At 53.4% G+C, this 14,491-nt stretch overlaps 1 protein-coding gene across 3 annotated transcripts; it reads right to left on the reverse strand.

Moving 5' to 3' along the window:
- Window positions 1–114: 114 nt before the first annotated feature.
- Window positions 115–4,947, reverse strand: PTMS (parathymosin). Of its 3 annotated transcripts, none has more exons than XM_025403144.1 (5): window positions 4,337–4,947; window positions 1,388–1,459; window positions 1,068–1,223; window positions 849–910; window positions 115–675 (listed from the first exon to the last, which is right to left on the reverse strand). In XM_025403144.1, the coding sequence occupies exons 1-4, from the start codon at window positions 4,379–4,381 to the stop codon at window positions 869–871; spliced, it is 315 nt and encodes a 104-aa protein (XP_025258929.1). In that variant the 5' UTR covers window positions 4,382–4,947; the 3' UTR covers window positions 115–675; window positions 849–868. The 3 variants fall into 3 exon arrangements, with proteins under 3 accessions (XP_025258929.1, XP_025258926.1, XP_025258927.1); XM_025403141.1 differs by having other exon boundaries at window positions 1,068–1,146; window positions 4,337–4,764; XM_025403142.1 differs by lacking the exon at window positions 4,337–4,947 and adding an exon at window positions 1,884–2,007.
- Window positions 4,948–14,491: the final 9,544 nt, after the last annotated feature.

A 14,491-nucleotide genomic window follows, 5' to 3' on the forward strand; every position in this document is an offset into this window, starting at 1 on the left:
GCTGCTTTTGTATCAAAGGGAAGGATCCTGGCAGAATGTGAGGTCAGCCACCCTCATCCCTTCTCTACCCTTTTGTCGCACTGACTGGACCCCCCCGGGAAAGCAGGAGACAGGTTAAAAACAGAAGCGCGACCATTTCTTTATTAAATTATACAAAAAGGGAGGGGAGGGGGGCAGCTGTGGGGCTCGGCCCCAACCCCGGCCCCACCCCGGCCTGGCGCTGTCTGAGAAGAGGGGATCTGAGGGAGACCCAGGGGTCAGGCAGGATAGGGATGGGGCAGGACATGAGGCTGGGGGATGCAGAGGTTAGGTGGGAGAGGCTACCAGAGGAAGGATGGGGCTGGTAGGGGAGGGAGAAAGAGAGCACAGAGAGAGAGGAGCAATTGGGGGCCAGCTGGGGAGCTCAGATGGAGCAGGTCAGGAGGTGGAACAATGGCAGAGTGAGGGTGGAGGGCGCAGTGTCTGGGAAGGCGGAAATGAGAAGGCTGGGGAGAAAGAAGAGGGTGGCAGCTCTGGTGCAGGGCCCAGAGCAGGGAGCCAGGTGAACAGTGGCTGGACTTGTCTGCCCCCACCCCCACCTCCAGGCCCAGAGAGGCCTCCCAACCCCAGCCTGTTGGCAGGGGCTCACGCCGATGCCCCATTTTCTGTCTTCTGCCGCTTGGGATCAGCTTCATCCTGTGGAGAGGGAGAGAATGGGGGAGTTGTAAAATGGGAGGGGAGACCTCCCCCTGTCCCGGTCCTGTTCCAGCCCCCACCCCTGCTGCACAGGTATCTGGGTCCAAATCCAAAGGGCGCCCAGCCCGGCTGCATCCCTGACAGCCCCTCAGGCCCAGCAACCCAGCCCAAACCTCCTCTTCGGCAGCTCTCTTCAGCGCGGGCCCTTCGTCATCCTCTTCTTCTTCTTCCTCATCTGAGGAGCCAGAAATGGGTCATTGGGGAAGGGCAGGAAGCTCTGGCACAGACCCCCTGTGGTCGCCCTTAGCCCTGCTTCAGGTCTTCAAACCCACCCTGACTCTGCTCATTGGAGCCCAGACTTTGCCAGCCCAGCCTCCCCTGCCCCTCCCCACCTTCTTCTTCCCCTTCATCTTCCTCCTCTCCATCCTCAGCAGTTTCTTCTTCTTCCTCCTCAGCCCCGTTCTCCTCCTCCTGTGGGGACCAGGAGAGGGAGTAGCCTCAGGCTGGCTGCATGCCCTGCCCACCATTACCACCAATGGGAGGGGAGACTGGGTGAGAAAAGGACTTGGGAGGGGCCTCAGGGTGGGGCAGCAAGGATGAGAGGGCTCAGTGCAAGCGCAGGACCCAGCACCCTCAGAAGGAAAGTGGAGGAAGGATGAGATGATTGGAAGATGGTAGGGTAGATGTGGTCCTCTCCCCGACCCCTCCACACCTCCACCACTTCTTTCTTTCGCTCTTTCCGGCTTGCCTTCTCCTCCACCTTCTCCTTCTTCTCCTTCAGGTCCTGCAAGGGAGAAAGAGGTCACCTTTCTCACCACAAATGGCTTGCAGCCCCTAAGTCCCTGCAGCCCCCGTCCTCCCTCTGTAGTGAACTTAGAGGAGTATGAACTGAAAAGGTGGCCACAACTTAAGAGACAGAATAGGGGCCTCAGGGTCCTTACATTAGGGCCATGAAGGGGTTGAGACCAAACACCTTCTTCCCCAAGACCCAAGGTGGGGTGGGAAAGGGATGAAGAAGCAGGAGCTGGCAACCAGGGTAACGATCCCCACCCCCATCAAGTTCTCCCAAACCTCACTGGCTGAAGAGTTCAGCTCAGCAAAGCAAATCCTCTCCATCTGCTTGCAGCCTCAGTGCCCCACCCCCTCCTGTGTCCCTCCGCCTCCCTGGCCTGCCCCCCACTGCCCGCCCAGCTCTGCCTTTTGTCTACCTCTGGGGCCTTTTCCTGAGGACTCTCTCTCCTGGGCATCCCTCCCAGCTTCCCCTTCAGCTTCTAAGTCTTTGTTTCTCTCCGTCTGTGTCTCCCTAATCCTCAGGCCCCTACTTGGCCAAACACTACCAGAGATAGGGAGAGCACCTTAGCACATTCCCAGCACCCCTCCCACTTTCTGCCCTCCCCACCCCAAAACAGTTCAAGTAGTTTCCTTCTTCCTGCCTCCCATGATGTATGCATGGGTGTAGTGGAAGAGTGGAAGTAGCATTTCCAGTGGAAATGTAGGTGAAGTAGGAGAGAAAACAAGGAGGGGAAGAGTAGCAGGCATGGGAGACAAGGAGAGAGCAACAAACAAGGTCTGTGACTGGGGTGGGATAGGAATGGAGAAGAGGGAGGCACCTGTCTAGTAGACCCTCCCACCGGCCAGCCCCTCTCCTTCACCCCAAGATCCTAGCAGGCATAGGATGACATCCTGTGCTGATATGGCAGCGGGAGATGCCCATGTGAGTCCCTTCTGGACACTACACTAGCCTCCCAGTTCAGATTCCAGTCCTCTCCCCACCCACTCCTTGGCAGGCACAGTGTAACACAGTAGGTGTCCTTGTGTGATCTGATCTGGTGTTGGTGTGCCATGCTGTGTATCTGATTCCATGTGAATGGAAGTCTCCTGTGTGAGATCACCCTGGGAGGGGGGTCTTTTCTGGAACAGGATAGGGGATAGGAGAGGAGCTCGGTGCAGAACGCCTGCCCTGAGGGGCACTCAATTCCCTTCTCCCTTTAAGGGTAGCTGAGAACTCTTCACCCTCACTCCAGCGAGGCTGCCCTTCCACCCCACCATGAGGTCTTCATTTCTGTGCCACAAGGTCAGTATGGCATTTCCACTACCTAGTGGGCTCTTCCCTACATCCTGGGCCAGGAGAGCAAGGAGCTGGTCAGCTTCTCTCTGGGAGCCCCAGCACCAGAAGTCTGTAGGGCCCTGGCCTGACTTTCCCATCTGGGCTGATGGAGGGAGGGAGTGAGAATACCAGAGACCAAAGTTCAAGAGGCCGGGCCCTCTCCTCCCCTGTTCTGTCCTTCTGGTCACTGTCCTTCCATGATCCCTTTTCCAGGAGAATATGTGACCTGGGCCCTAGGTCTTCTGCTAAGCGGCCCTCTGGCCTCATTTACTCAAGACAGGCACACACACCTACACCGGCCGACAGCGATGCACAGAGAGGGGCACCCACGCGATGGGAGACACATGGCCCAGCGCTGGGCCATTCTGGTACACACTCTTGAGACAGCACGGGAGCAAAGCGGAGCCACTTAACACTCACAAAGCGACAACATGGCTCCAGAAAATCTACGTCTCCACATGCACACATGTAACTGACACGGGCAGTCCCACACACTCGCTGGATTTCAGACATACAAAGACACCTACTCAGTGAAGTCACATGCCACCGCACAGCCCGCCGGAGGGCCACACGGGCGCACCTTGGCATATCGCACACAGCCCCTCTCCTACCGCCGTTAATCCCATTGGCTCCCCCCGTTTCACTTCGCTGGCCTCCGGGAGACCAGTGTGACGGCCCCTCAGCAACCACCGCGCCCCAACCCGCCCCGCCACACACATACACACACAAGATAGGGCTCCCAGCCCCCAAACCCCGGCCGCGTTAATTTCCCAAAGCGACACTCCGAAGGTTCCCTGGGGAAATTAGAGAAGGCTGGAAGAGAAGCAAGGGCGAACGGATGGGGCAGGGGAAGGGAGCTGATGAGGGCGAGGACAGCTCGACGCAATGCCATGCAATGCCCAGCCTCGGCTTTTCGAAGGCTATTCCTGCCCCGCTTCTAATTTTTAGGAATTCGAGATTCTTCCAGTGTGTATGTGGGAAAGGGACGATGAAGAAAAAATAAAGCTGAAAGCCAGCTGAGGGGAGGGAACGAGAAAACAGAGGCAGCCGCCGTCCGGGGAGAGAAGCGAGCGACGGTCGGGCCGCGGGGAGGGGCCGGGAGGAGTAGCCTCCAGGGAGAGTCCTGTTTACACTTGAGGATCTCAAACCGCTTAGCGAGGAAAGGTGAGGTCGGGTTGCAAGGAGAGACGCGGTAGCGGGGCGCAGGGAGGGGGCGCGGCAAAGTGAGACTCGGGGCGTTGGGACGGAAAGCCGGACGGGATCCGGTCAGCGAGGTGGGGCCGAAGAGGGGTGGGGACGGCTGCGGGGGCCGGCGCGACCGGAGCGGCGAGGCCGGGCGCCGTGGTGCGCGCAGGGCAGCTAGAGGGCGCTGGCGCTAGCCGCGCGGAGCCGGGAAGGCAGCTCCGGGCCGGGGAGCGGTGGGAGGGCGCAGTGGGGTCCGCCAGGACCCGGGCGCGAGGGCCGCGCGGGGCCGTCGGGGGCGGCCCGGGGCGGAGGACCGCGCCGGGCCCCAGGGCCACGCGAAGTCCGGGCCGCCGCTGCCCCCGCCCGTACCTTGGCGCTCAACTCGGCCGCTGCCTCCACGCTTTTCTCCGACATGGTGCCGGGGCCGGGGCCGGGGCTGGCGGGGAGCCGGGGTCCCGGAGCCGAGACGGAGGGGCCCTGGACGGCGGAGGGTGGCCGCGGCCGGAACCTGGCGCGGTGGCGGCGGCGGCGGCGACAGCGGCAGCGGCGGCCGCTCGGCAAGCTGGGTCTCTGGAAGAGGCGGCAGAGGCGCGCGGGGTGGGGCGGGGGTGGGTCTGGAGCGGAGACCCGCAGGGCTGCGGCCGTCCGGAGGGCGGGCGGAAGGGCGGTGCAGGCGGTGGCCGGCGCGCTCGGCCGCGGTCGCTCGGTCCCGGGCTTGCCACCCCCGCACCAGCAGAGCTGCCGCCGACCAGCCGCTGCCGCCCCCGGGAAGGGAACCCGCTTATAAGGCGGCGCTGCCCGACGGGAGGGGCTTCCCAGGGGTGGGGCAGGCGGGAGCGGGGAGGAGAGGAGAGGGGAGGGGGATGAAAGAGGAGGTTGGAGAGGTGGGGATAGGAGGATGAAAGCGAGGGGAGGGAGAGCTAGAGAGTCGGGAGGGAGGACGAGACCAGGAGGGGGAAATGGAGAGACTGACGGCCGCGGAGAAAGAGTGGGGCGAGGAGGTGGGAAGGGGTGGGGTTCCTGCGGGGAGGCACCTTTCCAAATCCCAACCTACTGCCTGCGAATGTGGAGTCTGGCTTTTGGGGGCGGACTGGAGAGGTGGCCAGAATCCTACTGACCCCAAAAAAAGCCCTGGGATTTTGTCAAAGGGTGGGGTGAGGGGAGCAGATGGGAAGATAGGGCAGGTATTTGAGAAACCAAAAGCTTAAAGAAGAGGAATAGGGTTCGGGCGCTCCTTCCACACCACGCCGGATTTCCCCCTCATCCTCCATCCACATTCTCTGGATGGCCTTGAGGAGGGATGGGAGGGCAGAAAGGGCGGCCCAGCCTTCCCTCCCGCCAGATTGACACTTGTGACCCTTGCCGGGTGCCTGCCTTCCTGGCCCCGTGCTGTGAGCTGGAGGGAGTCAGGCCCCTGGTCTCCTTTGCTTCCAGCTCTCCTCCATCTTCTACCTCTCTTATTCGCCTGTCACCTCACTTTTATTCGCCTGGTCCTTCTATTTCTCTTCATCTGTCCTCAGTCATCTGTACCCAGACCCCTCCCTCACAACCAATTATAACTCGAATCGCTCCCATTCTTCTCTCACCTCTTCTCCACTCCTTACTGACCCTCTTCTGCCCTTCCACCTCTGGTCTCTTTCCCTACCTTTCCCAGACAACCTTGCTCTTGTCTTATCTGAGTCAGGCACCTGGCCCTCTATTCTTGGCTGGCTTTCCTCAACTCCTCTTTCTGTCCTCATTTTTTACATTTGCCGTCCGTTAGCTTTTCTCATTCCTCTGCTGCCATCTTCCCTAGCCTTTCTGGGTTATATTTGCCTCCTTTGCAAATATAATACAGGTCCAGGTCTGGAGTTCCAGCCCCACCCTATTCCAGACATCCTCAGCTCCTCGCCCTCAATCTCGGTATCTTTGAGTCATTTTGAAAAGCTTGGGATTTCAGAAGGGAACAGGGGCTGGGTTGTGTATTAAAGGTCAGGAAGGTGGACGGGGTGGAAGGCTGGGGTTTGGAAAAAGACCTTTGGTGTGCGTGCACTCCTATATTTGTCTGTCATTATCATTATTCCACATCTTATTTTCATTTTATTAATAAAAAACCATTTTGATGATCATTATCATTATTTTGTGTTGGAGTGCTTAAATACACCATCTTTTGGTCCCTTGATGTACACGCCTCCCAGTTTCTCTTTCTGACTTTTCTATCAATATTTCATTCTCAGTCTCCTCAAAAATCTTGGGGCCCCACCCAGGATTTTTCCTTGCCGGACTCTATCTTTTCTGAGATCTTTCCATGTCCCTCTCTCAATCTGTTTCTCTGACTCACTGGCTGATGTCTTCAGCCGTCTCTCACCATCTCCATCTCTGTACTCCTCTTGCTTCATTTATCTCCCTCTCCTCGATCCTTTGCTACTCCCCCCCCAACCAACCCAGTCTCCCAGTCTGGCTCCCTCCCCATCAGGCTCTTTCCTCTCCCTCCCGCCTTCCTTTCCTCTTCCCTCCACTCCACCTCCCAGCCCCGCCTGCTGTCTCGGACACCCTGCTGGGCTCTTACCCTGTTGCCCTGGTAACCGCCCCCCACTCCGGTCACCTCCACTCCCCTCCCCCCTCCAATCACCGCCACCAACAACCTCCATCCACCTTCCTCCTATTTTTCCTGAGAGCCAATAGAAACCCTGTTGCCAGGTGGAATGCTCATTTGAATCAGCCAATCCAGAAGCCTAACTGCTTGCCCTGCCTTATATGGGGATGTGAGATGGGCCACTCCCCCAACTCCAGCCCCACAGGGGACCAGCCCCTCCAGTGTCCCTTCTCCCCGCCCTAAAGAGAGGCTGGGACACTCCCTCTCACCCTTCCATAAGGGGCCTGGCCTCCCACTTCTCTAACTGGGACCACCAGGGTTAGCGTGGGCTGTGGGCCGGACTGTGGGCTGGGCCTCAGGGCTGGGGGTGGGAATGAGGTGTGATTAGGGAAGGGGAGGCGGAGGGAGCCGGGAATTTTGCCCAGGGAGGGGTGTCTGGGAGCAGAGGCAGCTGCAGTGGAAAATTCCAGAGAGATGGAGAGGCAGAGAATGGGAATCCTGCCCCAAAGCCCAAGGGAGTGCCTTGAGAATCTAAGAGCTTGGACACTAGGGTCCGAGGGACCCCAGGGAAAAGATCTAGGAAGCTGGAGGCCTGGATCGAATTCCTTTCCTGCGTGGATGAAGCATCCTTTAGCCTTCTCTCTCTGGTTGGACAACAAGCCAGTCTTCTGAAGTCTTGGCTTCATGAGAAAGAAGCTGGAAGTGAGACTTGGGATGAATGTGGAGTGAGTGGGATCTGAAAGCCACCCGACAGTCCTAGGGGTTAGCCTCAAGCCTCTGGGGCCAACGGTGTTAAATGCCTGTGTTTGCTTTTCTCCATGGAACTATTGCTGAGGCTTTGTGGAGGCTTGCCTATTCCTAGAATTACCTTACTCTACAGTCCAATTGAGAATTTCTCCCACTAGTTGAATGGGGGAAACATGTGCTTCTTACACATTTTCTGAAAGTGGGAAAAAAGTGACCAGGTGAGAACAACGAAGGTCTGAGCCCCCCGGAAACGATGACTTCTGGCCTGACATCCTAGAAATTTACCTTGATACCATGTGTGGGAAGTGTTCAATTCTAGTTATTTCCATCTCATTCTTGGTGAATTCTTCCCCCTCTCCAGCTTCCTGGATTTTTTTCAGTGTGCCTATTTCTCCTATTGGTTAAGGGGTAAGGAAGGCCTAGTTATCATTCAAGGCCTTGGAAGACAGACTTGAAAGTTGGGGGAGTTATCTTCACTCCTTGTTTTACTTTATCCCCCTTCCATTCCCAGTGACCTCATTTTCTATCCCTCATTTCCCCCATTTTCCTTTGCTTTTTTTTTTTCTTTCCAATCTAAAACTTTTCAAAATGAAAGTCAGTGGAGAGTTGAAAGGAGATGGAGTCCTAGAGGAAGACCTAAATTAGCCTAACTTCGATCATGTTTTTTTATTGTTGTTGTTGTTTTGAGACAGAGTCTCACTCTGTCAAACAGGCCGGAGTGCAGTGGCACAATCTCCACTCACTACAACCTCTGCCTCCTGGGTTCAAGCAATTCTCATGCCTCAGCCTCCCAAGCAGTTGGGATTACAATCGTGCACCACCACACCTGGATAATTTTGTATTTTTAGTAGAGATGGAGTTTCACTATGTTGGCCAAGCTGGTCTCAAACTCCTGACCTCAGGTGATCTGCCCACCTCGGCCTCCCAAAGTCCTGGGAGTTCAGGCATGAGCCACCGCGCCCGGCCGGATCATGTTTGAGTGTGTTACCTCCACGAGTGTTAAGAATAAGGAGAGATCATCTTCCAAGCAACACTAAGGCATATCCATCATGCGTCCCATCTCCGTGGGTACTCCCTTTCTGGAATGCCTCCCTGATTCCTCCTGACTTTGCAGACCCTTATCCATTTTTTCCATATGTTGTTCTCAACACCAAATCGCCTTCCTTGGTCTTCCACCCATACTGATGTCTCCTGTGGCATAGTATCTAGCACCACACCGGGCACAAACAAGAAAGCTCAATAAACCACATATTTCCGAGCCCAGAAGCACCATTTTGGACTCAATCTGACAGCTCTCTCAGCCTTCTTCAAGGAGGCTGGGAAAACACAACATGCTGCCAGGATACTGGCTTCCCTCTGTCTGACTTGAGATCTTCCCAGTAACTACTGATGTCCTGGTTGGAAATCTCTTTTATGTTTTGAACATCACAACCAAAGTTTCTGTGGCTTTCCTACTTTTCTCCATGAACTTTCTCCCCAGTAAAAAAAGAATGGGTTTCACCTTTGTACCTCTCCTTCAGATTATTTTATTTATTTATTTATTTATTTTTTGAGACAGGGTCTCACTCTTTCACCTGGACTGAGCACAGTGGCAGGATCTCAGCTTGCTGCAACCTCTGCCTCCAGAGGCTCAAGTGATCCTCCCACCTCAGCCTCAGCAGCTAGGACTAGAGGCGCCCCACCACACCTGGCTAATTTTTTTTATTTTTCGTAGAGATGGGTGTTCACCATGTTGCTCAGACTGGTCTCGAACTCCTGGGCTCAAGCAATCCACCCACCTCAGCTTCCATTACAGGCGTGAGCCACCAAGTGGGCCCTTCTTCAGAATCTTTACTGGCTTTTCTTATTCCCCCTGCCCTCCTTCGTGACTGCCTTTGCCTTTTTTTTTTCTTTTTTTGAGACAGAATCTTGCTCTGTCCCCCAGGCTGGAGTGCAGTGACGCGATCTCGGCTCACTGTAACCTCTGCCTCCCAGGTTCAAGTGATCCTCCTGCGTCAGCCTCCCGAGTAGCTGGGATTACAGGCGCCTGCTACGGCGCCCAGCTAATTTTTGTATTTTTAGTCGATACTGGGTTTCACCATCTTGGCCAGGCTAGTATAAAATTCCTGACTTCATGATTCACCTGCATTGGCCTCCCAAAGTGCTGGGATTACGGGTGTAAGCCACCACACTCGGCCTCGCCTTTGCTTTTATACCTAGAATAGTTTGCTATTGCCTGACCCTCCCTGTCCTGCCTTCAATTTTTCCCCCACATTCACTCTTCAACATGTCTTCATGGGCGTTCAACAAAGTCCAGAAGGAAGGCAACATTTATGGGTGCTTTCCAGCTCTGTCCAGCAAAACTTTCTGTGATGATGGAAATGTTCTTTATCTGCACTTTCCAATACAGTAGCCAATAGTCATGTGTGGTTACTGAACACTTGAAAATGTGGCTAGTGCAACTGAGGAACTGAATTTTTTTTAAAGTTTTTTTGTTTTGTTTTGTTGTTGTGTTTTTGTTTTTGTTTTTGTAGAGATGGAGTCTTGCTCTGTCACCCAGGCTGGAGGGCTGGAGTGCAGTGGCATGATTTCTGCTCACTGCAACCTCTGCCTCCCAAGTTCAAGCAATTCTCCTGCCTCAGCCTCCTGAGTAGCTGGGACTGCAGGCACATGCCGCCATGCCCTGCTAATTTCTTTTGTATTTTAGTAGAGACGGGGTTTCACCATGTTGCGCAGGCTGGTCTCTTAACTCCTGAGCTCAGGCAATCCGCCCACCTTGGCCTCCCAAAGTGCTACAATTACAGGCATGAGCCACCGCACCTGGCCTTTTAATTACATTTATGTATTTATTTGTTTTTTGAGACAGAGTCTCGCCCTATTGGCAGGGTGGAGTGCAGTGGCGCGATCTCGGCTCACTGCAACCTCTGCCTCCTGGATTCAAGCAATTCTTCTGCCTCAGCCTCCTGAGTAGCTGGGACTACAGGTGCACACCACCGTGCCCGGCTAATTTTTGTATTTTTAGTAGAGACGGGGTTTCACCATGTTGGCCAGGATGGTCTTGATTTCTTGACCTCGTGATCCCCCCACCTCAGCCTCCCAAAGTGCTGGGATTACAGGCGTGAGCCACCGCGCCCGGCCATTAATTAAATTTAAATAGTTAAATAGCCACATGTGGCTAGTGAGTGGCTATTTTCCCATATAGGACAGCACCACTTTAGACCTTGGCCCTAAACTGCCTCTTTTCTTTTCCTTTTTTTTTTTTTTTTTTTTTTTTTTTTGAGACAGTCTTGCTCTGTCGCCCAGGCTGGAGTGCTGTCACGCTATCTCCACTCGCTGCAAGCTCCGCCTCCCGGGTTCACACCATTCTCCTGCCTCAGCCTCCCAAGTAACTGGGACTACAGGCGCCCACCACCACACCCGGCTAATTTTTTATATTTTTTTAGTAGAGACAGGGTTTCACCATGTTTGCCAGGATGGTCTCCATCTCCTGACCTCATGATCCGCCCACCTTGGCCTCCCAAAGTGCTGGAATTACAGGCGTGAACCACCGTGCTTGGCCTAAACTGCCTGTTTTTCCACCTTTTCAACCTCCATCACCAGTAATCTTTAAGTAGAAAGTCAGGGAGCAACTCTGGCTGCTGTGTTTCAGGTAATCAGGGCCACTGTTGACATATACTTTACCATAGGTGTGTGTTTGTTCAGAGTGTTCACATTTTCACAGATTAAACAGACTGTGGCAGATCCAGGGGATCAGTAAAAATGAAAAGGCAAGGGAAAATGGGACCAGGAGTAACAGCTAAAGACTTGTTTTGCCCAGAAGACTGAGGAAGGGAGGACTTAATGACCAGGAGGAGACGATGACAGTGTCCACGGAACCCTCCCAGGTGACTTCAATCTCAGAGGTCCTGTACTCTCTTCACAGACTCCCTAAACTATTCCATAAGTTCCACTGCCAGCACACACCGCAAACACACTCTCAACTCTCTGGCACTAGCTTCGCTCCAGAGCTCCAGAGTCATGGTTCCAGTTCTGTTCTGTTCAGTTCTCCCCGGATGCAACACAGCTCCTCAGACCTAATGTGTTCCCACTGATACTCCTTTGTGTTTCCTCTTTCAGTTGATGGGACTGCCCTCCACCCATTCATTCCCGCCCAGGAGTCATCCTAGACTCCACCTTTTCTTTCCCTCCTCAGATCCCTCATTCCTTGAGTGCCTCCTCTGCTGTCCTAATCCCCGCCCTGCCTCTGCTCAAAGGCTCACTCACTGACTTTAAGCTTAAGCTCCTTAGGGTTTTCAATCATGATTTAAGAATTTTTTTTTTTTTTTTTTTTTACATCTTCAGCACCTATTTCCATACCTGGAATATTGTAGAAGCTCAGAAATGTTTCCTGAAACGCATAAACTGCCTTTCTGCCTAAAATATAAACAGACTATTGTAATTTTCCCTACAGGACAAAGTCTAGAAGCGAATACGGCCCTTCAAGGTCTGATTCCTTTTAACATATGTAGCCTTACCTCACACCGCTACTCCCTCAAAGTTTTGCTTCAGCAATTTTTTTTTTTTTTCCTGAGACGGAGTGTCGCCCTGTTGCCCAGGCTGGAGTGCAATAGTGCCATCTCAGCTCACTGCAACCTCCACCTTTAGTAGAGACAGGGCTTCACCATGTTGGCCAGGCTGGTCTCAAACTCCTGACCTCATGATCCGCCTGTCTTGGCCTCCCAAAGTGCTGGGATTATAGGCATGCGCCACCATGCCCAGCTAATTTTGTATTTTTAGTAGAGATGGGGTTTCTCCATGTTGGCCAGGCTGGTCTCGAACTCCTGACCTCAGGTGATCCACTTGCCTCAGCCTCCCAAAGTGCTGGGATTACAGGCCTGAGCCACTGTGCCTGGCCAGGATGATTAAATAATAATTTGAAACTCCGGTGCTAATGCCAACTAGTACTATTAGCATATCTACCCAAGACGGTCTAATATCCAATATCTTATAGTCAGACTAGGTATGGAAGTCCCTCATTTCTGTTGTCCACATCGCCTCCTACCTTAGGTGGCTAGCTTCAAGAGATAAGTATCCAGGTCAGTTATCCTGGATAGCCACACAGTCAGGAGTTTCCAACCAGTCACTGCTTTAACTCAAACCACTATTTGTACATATTCAGTACAGTACTTAGCAGTGTAAGCAGTGCCCAGGCCAGAAATCCTGGAATCATCCTTGACTCCTCTCTCTCACATTGCATCCATCCGTCAGCAAATTCTGCTAGCTCCATCTTCAAAATACATCCAGAATACGACCGACCCCTTCTCATTGCCTCTACTCCTTCTAACCTGCTCTAAGCCACCATCAGGTCTCATCTGGATTATGGCTACAGCATGCTAATAGGGCTTTCTGTTTCTGCTGTTACCCTCCCCCAACAGTCTGTCCTCCATACAACAGCCAGAGTGATCCTTTCCTAGGTTTTACAAAGGCTTAGAAAGTCCCACATGATCTGGCTTCCTTCTTCCTCGGTGATCTTACCACTGCTCTTTCCTTCTTTCACACAAATCTAGACACATTGGCTTCTTGCTGTTCCTTGACCACACTAAACATGCTTCTGCCTTCCTGCATACTTTAGGGCCTTTGCGCTTGCTACCCTTTTTTGTTGTTTATTTATTTATTTTTATTTTTATTTATTTATTTAGAGACGGAGTCTCGCTCTGTCGCCCAGGCTGTAGTGCAGTGGCTCAATCTCTGGCTCACTGCAAGCTCCGCCTCCCAAGTTCACGCCATTCTCCTGCCTCAGCCTCCTGAGTAGCTGGGACTACAGGTGCCCGCCCTGCACCCGGCTATTTTTTTACATTTTTAGTAGAGACTGGGTTTCACCGTGTTAGCCAGGATGGTCTCAATCTCCTAACCTCGTGATCCGCCTGCCCCGGCCTCCCAAAGTGCTGGGATTACAGGCAAGAGCCACCGTACCCAGCCTTTTTGTTGTTTATTTTTTGAGACAGAGTCTCGCTCTGTTGCCCAGGCTGGAATGCAGTGGCGTGATCTCAGCTCACTACAATTTCCACCTCCTGGGTTCAAGCGATTTTCCTGCCTCAGCCTCCTGAGTAGCTGGGATTACAGATGCACACCACCACACCCAGCTAATTTTTGTATTTTTTAGCAGAGACAGGGTTTCACCCTGTTGGCCAGGCTAGTCTCGAACTCCTGGACTCAAGTGATCCACCCACCTGGGCCTCCCAAAGTGCTGGGATTACAGGCATGAGCCACTGCACCCGGCCTGCACTTGCTACTTCTGCCCAGAATGCGCTCATCCTAGCTGCTTCTCTCACCTTGTTCAGGTCTCTGCTTAAATGTCACTTCATCAGTGAGGCCCCTATATCAAAAGCAACCACTGGCCGGGCGCGGTGGCTCAAGCCTGTAATCCCAGCACTTTGGGAGGCCGAGACGGGCGGATCACGAGTTCAGGAGATCGAGACCATCCTGGCTAACACAGTGAAACCCCGTCTCTACTAAAAAATACAAAAAAAAAAAAATAGCCGGGCGAGGTGGCGGGCGCCTGTACTCCCAGCTACTCGGGAGGCTGAGGCAGGAGAATGGCGTGAACCCGGGAGGCGGGGCTTGCAGTGAGCTGAGATCCGGCCACTGCACTCCAGCCTGGGCAACAGACCCAGGCTCCGTCTCAAAAAAAAAAAAAAAAAAAAAGCAACCACTGCCTGCCTCCCAGCTTGCCTGCCTGTCCTCTATCCCCATTCTACCTTGCTTTATTTTTCTATCATTACCGTATCTCCAGAACCATGAACAGTACTTGACAGAGTAGGCATTCGGTACATATTTGTTGAATGAATGTGGCTATATATATATATATATATATATATATATGCTGAAAAGCTGACTTTTAAAAAAATGCTCTCAAGTCACTTTTCTATCTCACTGAGTTGGCATCCCCTCGCTCTACCTGGGGGCACCTTAGCGCTGTTTTTTATAGTTCATCTCCTTCCCCCAACACAAATGCACATCACATCCACACACACTCAGCCACACCCGCTCATGCTGCTCAGGCAAAAAAACTCAGTCTCCCCTCATTCCTTCATCACTCCTCCAGCCTCCTTCCACTCTCATCTCCAGCAGTCCTGGGATTGCTCCAGAGACATGACCTCACATCTGAAGAGAGGACCCCTTTTTCCATGAAGTCCATTAAGTACCCTCTCAAGGACTTCATGACTTTGGCTCCATCAGATACA

This window comes from Theropithecus gelada, chromosome 11 (assembly GCF_003255815.1).
Source record: "Theropithecus gelada isolate Dixy chromosome 11, Tgel_1.0, whole genome shotgun sequence".
NCBI lineage: Eukaryota > Metazoa > Chordata > Mammalia > Primates > Cercopithecidae > Theropithecus > Theropithecus gelada.

What these genes read in the sequence shown, in the direction of transcription:
- PTMS (XM_025403144.1), bottom strand. Translation starts at nt 4,381, where the DNA reads ATGTCGGAGAAAAGCGTGGAGGCAGCGGCCGAGTTGAGCGCCAAG. An exon ending in GAAAGAAAGAAGTGGTGGAG is followed by an intron (nt 1,224 to 1,387) that starts GTGTGGAGGGGT and finishes TTTCTCACCCAG; the next exon opens with TCTCCCCTCCCATTGGTGGT. An exon ending in AGATGAAGGGGAAGAAGAAG is followed by an intron (nt 911 to 1,067) that starts GTGGGGAGGGGC and finishes CTGGCTCCTCAG; the next exon opens with ATGAGGAAGAAGAAGAAGAG.